General features: G+C 51.3%; 1 protein-coding gene across 2 annotated transcripts in view; it reads left to right on the forward strand.

The window, feature by feature from the left end:
- The window catches only part of NDRG4 (NDRG family member 4), an 8,278-nt gene extending 6,902 nt beyond the window's left edge, over positions 1-1,376 (forward strand). Inside the window, exons 14-15 of one of the 2 annotated variants that reach the window (XM_010184776.1) lie at positions 429-467; positions 1,115-1,269. In XM_010184776.1, coding sequence (XP_010183078.1) covers positions 429-467; positions 1,115-1,269 — 194 coding nt within the window. Of the gene's footprint in view, positions 1-428; positions 468-1,114 lie in introns of both variants that reach the window. The other variant, XM_010184777.1, reaches the window with a different exon arrangement.
- Positions 1,377-7,909: the final 6,533 nt, after the last annotated feature.

Raw genomic sequence — 7,909 nt, forward strand, 5'->3', positions numbered from 1 at the left:
CTAGGTGCACACAGGCGTGAGTACAAGGGGGTCTGTGTGTACATACGTGTGCAGACAGGGTCACTCTACACTCGTGTGTGTGAGCAGGCACTAGCAGGAGTTGTGTGTGTATGTTTGTGCACGCAGACATGCAGAGTCCATGGGCACAAGTCTGTGTGCGCATGTGAGTGTAGGTCCATGAGCACGTGTGTGTGTGTGCATACCTGTGTGTACACCTGTGTGAAGGTCCATGTATGCATGTGTGTGTGTTTGCAAGTCCGTGTGCACATGCACATGTGTCTGTGTGTGCGCAGCTCTGTGTGCATGCATGCAGATCTGTGTGTGTGCACACACCAGGCAGGGTGGGGGCTCCTGGCTCTGCGGAGCAGCCAGCGTGGCTGACACTCTCTCTCTGCCCTCCCTGCCCTTTCCCACTCCACCCCTGCCAGTCACTCACCTGAAGGACCGGAGGCTGAGCGGAAGCACAGGTACCGCTCAGTGCTGCTCGGCCCATGCCCGCTGCTGCATGGTGCCTGCCTGGCCTGTGCCCCCCAGCTACCTGGGCACTTTTGGGAGCAGCCTGGGTGTGAGGCTGGCCCTTCCCAGCCAGGTGCCCCCTGCCTTGCTCCGCTTTGCCTGAGATGGCACCATGAGCCAGGGCTGGGGGCTGAGAGGTGGCACTCAGAGAAGCCCCCCCACCATTGTGGGCGTAGTTGTGGCAGTGTGCCCACTGTGCCCTCCTCCAGCCAGCCAGGAGCTGTGCCTGCTGGGCATCCTGTCTGGAGGAGGCTGTCACTTTCCCTGCACACGCTGGGGAGCTCCCATGCCTGCTCACTCCTTCCTCGGAGTGTGCTGGCCAGGTGTCCCCACTGCCTTATGCCCAGCAGTTGCATGGGTGGGAGATGCACTCAGTGTGCAGCCTGCCCCAGGGCACCCCATCCCCACCCTGCTGTCCCTTGCCAACCTGGAGCTGCTCATGTTGTCACAGCACCGCATGCTGCAAGCTTGCGCCTGGAGTCATTTGCATTGAGGAGCAGGACCAGTGTGACTTTGCTTTCGTGAGGCAATGTCACCTCAGGTCCTGCTGGCCTTCGAGGGAGCTGAGCACCCCAGCTGTTTCTCTATGCCCGTGCAGTGCCATCCGCCAGCATGACCCGCCTGGCACGCTCCCGCACGGCCTCCCTTACCAGTGCCAGCTCGGTGGAAGGCACCCGTCCGCGTGCCTGCACCCACTCGGAGAGCAGCGAGGCCATGGGGCAGATCAACCACACCATGGAGGTATCGTGCTGAGGTCCACCACGCCCACTGCCGACGTCTCCTCCAGAGCCATCTCCCATCCGTCAGCATCCCGCCAGCACCCACCCGCCCTGTGGATGTCCTCCACCAGGGCCCTCACTCCTTCAGGGTCAATTTGTCTTCTTTGCCGTTGGCCTCATCCCCTTGTCTGGTACCGGAGGAGGAGAGGAGCTTTGCTTCACTGCCTCCTGGCTCCGGCTCCTGGCTTTGCCCAGCAGTCACACATGGTTCTGCATCAGTCCTCACCCTCCCTAGTATCCAGCTTGACCCTGGCTTGGGAGGGTGGGTGGCAGGGGGATGGGACCAGGATGGATGAGCAGTGGCATGTGGTGAGATGGGGAAAGGATGATGGGATGGGGCAGGACAGTAGGATGTGGAGAGGACACAGGAGGTCTAGCACAGTTTCTCAAGGTCAACTGATGGCTGGCCAAGCCAGAAAGAAGACAGGGACAGGGAGCGGCGCTCACGGGGAGGTCACTGGGCTATTCCTGGGGATGCAGCTTCCGTTTCTCCTCACTGACCGTCCCTGGGGAGAGCACAGGATCCCCCAGCACACCCAGGACCTGCTGCCATGGAGCTGGGTGAGCATTGTAAGAAATCACACCCCAAACTGTCCCCTCGCCCTGGTCATGCACCCTGAGGGCTGCCGCAGGGCAGGGGGACAGGGCTCAGCCCTGCTCCACAAGCCGTCAGGGCAGTAGGGTGGCATGAGGGGTCCCCCTGCCCACGCCCTTGCCCGTCGTGACACTTTATTGGTCCCTTGTTGCAAGGACAATCTCTACCTTCCACCAAAAATGCACCAGGGGGAGGGGAGGCTACATGCCCTTGCTCAGTCCCTGCTACATTGGCAGTGCCACTCCCAGGTCTTGGGCTGAGGCCATTGTGGATGAGATGCCAACCAGGTCTGAGGATGTTGCATGGCACATCCCCCCTCCAGTTTCGCCACAGCCTGTGGGTGTCACTGTAGTGGAGCCATTAGCAATAAGATGAGATGCTCCCTTCCCGCCCCAGTGCTGGGGAGCCCTCAGCACCCTCTGCCCTGCAGGGTGCATGACTGAAAGGTGCTGGCAGTGTGGGGTGACCCATGGGATGTGGGGGGCACCCCAGCATTTGGCTTTGCCCACAGGATGGCTTTGCCCACAGAGCTGGCCAGACCCACCATGGCCCCCCAAATCCACACCCTCTAACCCCAGCATCTCGCCTTCTCACTGAGCGGGGTGTCTCTCAAGGGCTTGGCTTCCCCTGAGCTGTGGGGCCCCATCTGGGTACCAACTCCATGTGGTTCCAGCCTCTCGTGCTCGGCATGGAGAGCCGCGTCATCGTATAACTCCACCGTCGGCCACCCAGCCCCTGCTGCCATCCCTGGCCCACCCTGTGGGCAGCAGAGCTCCTCCTGCACCCAGGGTAAGGATGCCCCCGGCTCGGGCGATGGGTGCTCAGGTCTTTGCGGGTTGTCCATGGGGAACCCGAGCAAGGACCTGTAGGGGACCAAACAGGTGCCACCATCTGGGCGAGCAGAACCAGCCCACTGGGAGCAGGTCCCACCCACCCCCCAAAAGCACTCACTCTCCAGACCCTGTCCCCACTCCCCAGCGAGGGGCACAGGGGTCTTGGGGCTCCTAGCAGGTGTATGAGGGCTTTTGGCCCTGAGACCTGTGCCCTGCCCCAGCCCCTCCCATATTGAATGGCCACCCTGAAACACCAGTGTCCCTGTCTGTTCCCCACTTTGTTCTGCCGTGTGCTTCCTTCTCGGTGTGACTCTGAAAGCTACGTAGCTCCTTTTTACGGTAGATACCGCTGCGATCTCTCGTTTTCTCAGCGTGTCCTTCCAGATGATATATATATAAATACCTATATATAATATATATAAGAGTTTGTCCAGTCCCTGACCTTTTTGAGTTTGTTCCCCCTTGCATTCTCGTCCAAGCAGTGCCGTGTGGTTCCCCTGGAGGTGGTCTGGCTGTGCTCACCTTCAGTTCCTCACCTTAGTTTTGTTGGTCAGTTTGGTTTTTCCTGGTCGTTTGTTGTTTTGAATTTTGTTGGCTTTCCTTTTTTCCCGGTCACAGCAGAATTTAATGCATTTTCCTGTCTGAGCGCAACCTGGTTTTGTCACAGTGGCATCAAGGCCACAGCACTCATGGGACGGCAATATGTAAACCGGATTTAACTAACCTGTTGCTGTAGAGAGGATTTACTGTGTTGGAAAAAAAACCCAACAAACTAATAAAGACGTTAAGAACCTGCTGTGCTCTTCAACATGCTGCATGGAAACGGGTCTGAGCCCATCCTGGGCCTGCCTGCAGAGAGCTGGTGGGCAGGAAGGACAAGGGGGATGCCTTGGCCACCAACTCCACCAGGGACTACATCACTGGGAGAAGGGGACCACGGTGGCCATGGAGGAGAGCTCAGGACCCCAGGGTGCACATGGAGGGGAGGCATAGGATGCTTTGGCTTTGGGACAGCCATAGACAGAGTGCTTCTGTTGTGGTTCAAGCCCAGCGGGCAACTGAGCACCACGCAGCCGCTCGCTCACGTCTCCCTCCTGGTGGGATGAGAAGAAAACACAACAAAGAGGTCATGGGCTGAGACAAAAGACAGAGAGGATGCACTCACCACTTATGGTCACAGGCAAAGAACAGATTCAACCTGGGGAGGAAAACAAACAATTTAATTTGTCATCATTAACACCAGAGCAGAATGGTGAAAAATACAATTAGATCTTAAAGTCAAGACCTCCCTTCCTCCTGGGTTCAGCTTTGCTCCTGGTTTCTTTACTTCCTTGGCCCCAGCCATGCAGGGGGACAGCAATGGGGGTTGTGGTCAGTTCATCACATGCAGTTGCTGCTGCTCCTTCCTCTTCAGGGGTAGGGAGGACTCCTCGCACTCCTCCTCTCCTTCCATATGGCATCCCTCCCACAGGAGACAGTTCTCCATGAACCTTCTCATGTGGATCTCTGCTCCACCATTAACCTCCATGGGCTTCAGGTGGGTCTCTTGCTGACCTCTCCTTCTGCTTTTGGGGACCTCCCTTCTGCCCCTTCTTCTCTTTCCCTTTTTCCAGAGTTAGGCTCTCCCTTCTCTGGTCTTGGGATCTACTCTGGCAGAGATATCTATTTGGGTCCCCTGTCTCTGCTTCTCCCCTCTCCTCCTGGCCTGAGTGAGCCTCATCTGGGGCAGAGAGGACTGGAATAGTCAAGGTGGGGCTGGGATGGGGTGTCTCCTGCTTGGCTTTAGGACTGGAAACCAGTGTTGTGGTGTCAGGGCAGATGCAGCTGGGACAGCTGAGCTGCTGGTAGGGGAGCGGCCACGTGAGGACTGGAACACCATGGAGGAGTAAGGACCTGCTGCTGCTGGACATGAGGAGGCCACAGCCACGCTTGGGAAGCTGAAGGGACAGCAAAGCCTCCCTTGGAGGTAGGGGGTGACAGTCTAGCTTTGAGGGGGTGGTGTAGGATGCTGCTAATGAGGTTTTTGTGTTAATTAGCACCTTTGTGCTTAGCTACTGGCAGAATGGAGGGCTCTGAAGGTGCATGGCAGAGAGGGCTGGATCCAGGGGAGATGCCCTGAGCCTCCTGCCACCCTTGGAGTGCTGCTACCTGCATTGCCAGGTACCACCTGGCCTGAAAAGGGAGGGGGTTCAGGTGGGACAGGACATATCCTCCCTCTTCTGGGTATGCTGGGTGAGCCCAGGACAGGCCTGTGGCATCCTTGAGGACAAGTGATGCTGGTGTTCACCTGCAGAGTTGGGGAAGTGCTGCAGTGACTGTAAGGCCAGAGTGGGCCGTGACTACCTGGGAAGGTGGTGACAAAGTGACACTTTGATCTGGCTCATAGCTACATCATAGTTGTCTGAAGTAGCCAGCAGTTACGTTGTGTTGGCAAAAGCTGGCATGCTTACTTACGCTGGTGGCATGCTCATGTTTTTCAGGCAAGCTCTAATGTGTAAAACCTAAACTGGAGGCAGGAGGTCAATCTGAATGCAGGCCACCTGAAACGAAAAGACATTAATGTATAACAAAATTCTAAGGAACAAAAATCTTTGTAACTGGGGAACGCTCAATAATCAGCTGTACTTGGAGAACAAAGCCAACGTTTGTACCACTTAAGTGTTGTTCAGGCCCAAGTTGAGAGTAATGGGATCTCAAAGGACTTGTTAGCCACAACTTTGATTTCTTATGAAAGGACTCAGAGGGTACTCAGATTACAGCCACCCTGAAATCTGCTGATGAGAAGCATTGTAACAGTACTAAGTATTGCAAACTTTTGTGATTACCAAAATTGCTAAAACTAGAATAAGAGAAAATAGGATTACAGCTTGTCTGTATAATGAATTTATTTTTATATAGTACTTTCCTCTTACCAGCTATATACTGTAACAATAAACTTCCATTCATTCATGGTAACATTGCAAATATTATCATTTAGCTGTTATTATTATTTGTAATGTTCTTCTGATACATTCTGTTCTTGGTAAAAACACCCATGTACTTTAGATATAACTTAATAATTCTCTAGTTAGCACTTTATTTGTGGAAAGAATACGCCCCCCCCGAATATAGCTGACTAATTAGGAAGTCGTTACTTAAGCAAGATGCCTATTATAACCTTTCTGACACACGATTGCACAGCATTTTAGGAATCTGATTTTTCAATTTGCTGCATGTTGTCAACTCTTAGGCAGAAGCCGCCATCAGGAATAGACACTTAAGAAGTCATGTGTAGCTTTTCATAAAATAGAGAAATGGCATAACTTCCTTATTTTCTATTTTAAATTAGTGTAAAGCACATTTTAAATGAGGTTTGGTCTTGCGAAGTGCCACTCGTTGATTCTCTAAGAGAGGAGGTACCTGTACCCTTAAAAAGATATTTGTTGGGCTTTTTTTCTCAGTGCTGGATTACATTTCTGAAAAGATGCAAAAGAAAAAGTCTTGGAATTTCAGAACTCAAAACTAGTGTGTTAATAAAATAGAATAACAAGAAAAATATATGTCTCTTTGGTAAATCTTAACACTCAGTTGTTTAGCTACAAAATCCATCTTGTTTGCATTCAATAAGAAAGATATTTGTGTTTGTATTAGAATAGTTGAGCAGCTGTCACCGACTGGTTTATTTGCTCTATAAAGAAAGGCAGGGTGTTTTTTGTTGTCTGTTGGTTCTCTCGTGCGTTCATTAACTCCTGTACTGGGTACTGTTACTGCGCACCGCAGAGCCCCCTGCTGTTATCAGCCCCTCTGCAACACCAAAAATCTGTTTTGCTATGTCTGGACCTTCTCAGTCAAAACAAAACAACAAAAAAAGTATCCAAAAGTATTCTCAGGGTCCTGGTTGCATGGATTTGGCCTTGATTTGGGAATGAAATCTGGATGTCCTGCCTACATGGAAGAAATCTGTGCTTTTGGCAAGTCACGGTTTATAGAAAAAAAAATCCATCTTGTCTTTGTGTATCTCTCGAGACAGACCTCTGCTGGTAACGGATTGCTATAGGCTGAAAACAATATGCAGAGAGAGAAGGGAAACAAAACTCATCCTCTGAGTCACAGCTTAAATACTAAGAAGAAAAGGAAAAGGACAACTCAGCCAATTCAGCAACTTTGTACTCATGCAGAAACAACAACACACACACGGGGGAGCCCAAGCTGCTCCCAAGTATAGAAATGTGTGTTCTCAGGGCCTGCGTGGGAACTGGGCTCAAGCCAGACTCAGGAGAAGGAAGGACAGAAAAAAATCAATAGGCTGTACTGGCACAGGAAAGGATATTGCAAATGAAGGTTGAGTGTTCATTGTACAGTACTCGTAGTAAGGATGGAGAGGGCTGGCATGACAAACTGGGAATCTAAAGGATATTTTCTAGGGCATAAATGTAATTTACTTCTCAGAAATTCAGGCCCAGCTGAGATGACAGTGGTCTAGTGCTTGTCCTGTTGGTTTGGTCCTGGCAGTGGCAGTGGGACCTTAGCAGCACATTGCTGCCTGAGAACATTGACTGCGGTCCTCAGGACGGCAGTTAGGATGCCGTGAGCTACCTGATCTGTAGGGACAGTCACCAAGCCACAGGGAGATAAAACCACTGGGCCTTCAGCCGTAGGGAGACTTTTACACTGTGAAAAAGGTTTTCTGCCTAAGGGAAGGAAAAATTATTTTGGTTGTCCTAGCAGATGAATTAATACTCTTGAGACTCCTGTATACCAAGAACTGACCAAATGCATCAAAGTAACTCAGTAATGAGCTTGTAGATGGTATTAACATTTAAATAGCTGTAAAAGTTTCCTCCAAGCTGCTTTTAGGTTAATTTCCTTGAAAGAAAAGTATAGACAAAAGTCTTATTAAACCTGCCTCTCCACCAGAGTTTTTTCTTAATACTTAGATGCAACAAACTGAATTCAAGACTGAACTATAAACAAAATAAAAACTCTGTAATATTGGGCCCAGGGCCAGCCTCGCAGATGCACTCATTGCTACCCACATGAAAGCATTACAGTTCCAGTGCAGTTCTTTAATACCTGTTGGCAGCTGTACTTTAGGCTATTTTGAACAGCAATCTTCAAAAAGAATTTTCTGTTGAGACTTTGCTGCACTTTTCTTCTGTAGACATTTTGTAGTGCCAAAAAAATAAATATCCAAACTCCTCTTAATA

Source organism: Mesitornis unicolor, unplaced genomic scaffold, assembly GCF_000695765.1.
Source record: "Mesitornis unicolor isolate BGI_N332 unplaced genomic scaffold, ASM69576v1 scaffold26865, whole genome shotgun sequence".
Classification (NCBI taxonomy): domain Eukaryota; kingdom Metazoa; phylum Chordata; class Aves; order Mesitornithiformes; family Mesitornithidae; genus Mesitornis; species Mesitornis unicolor.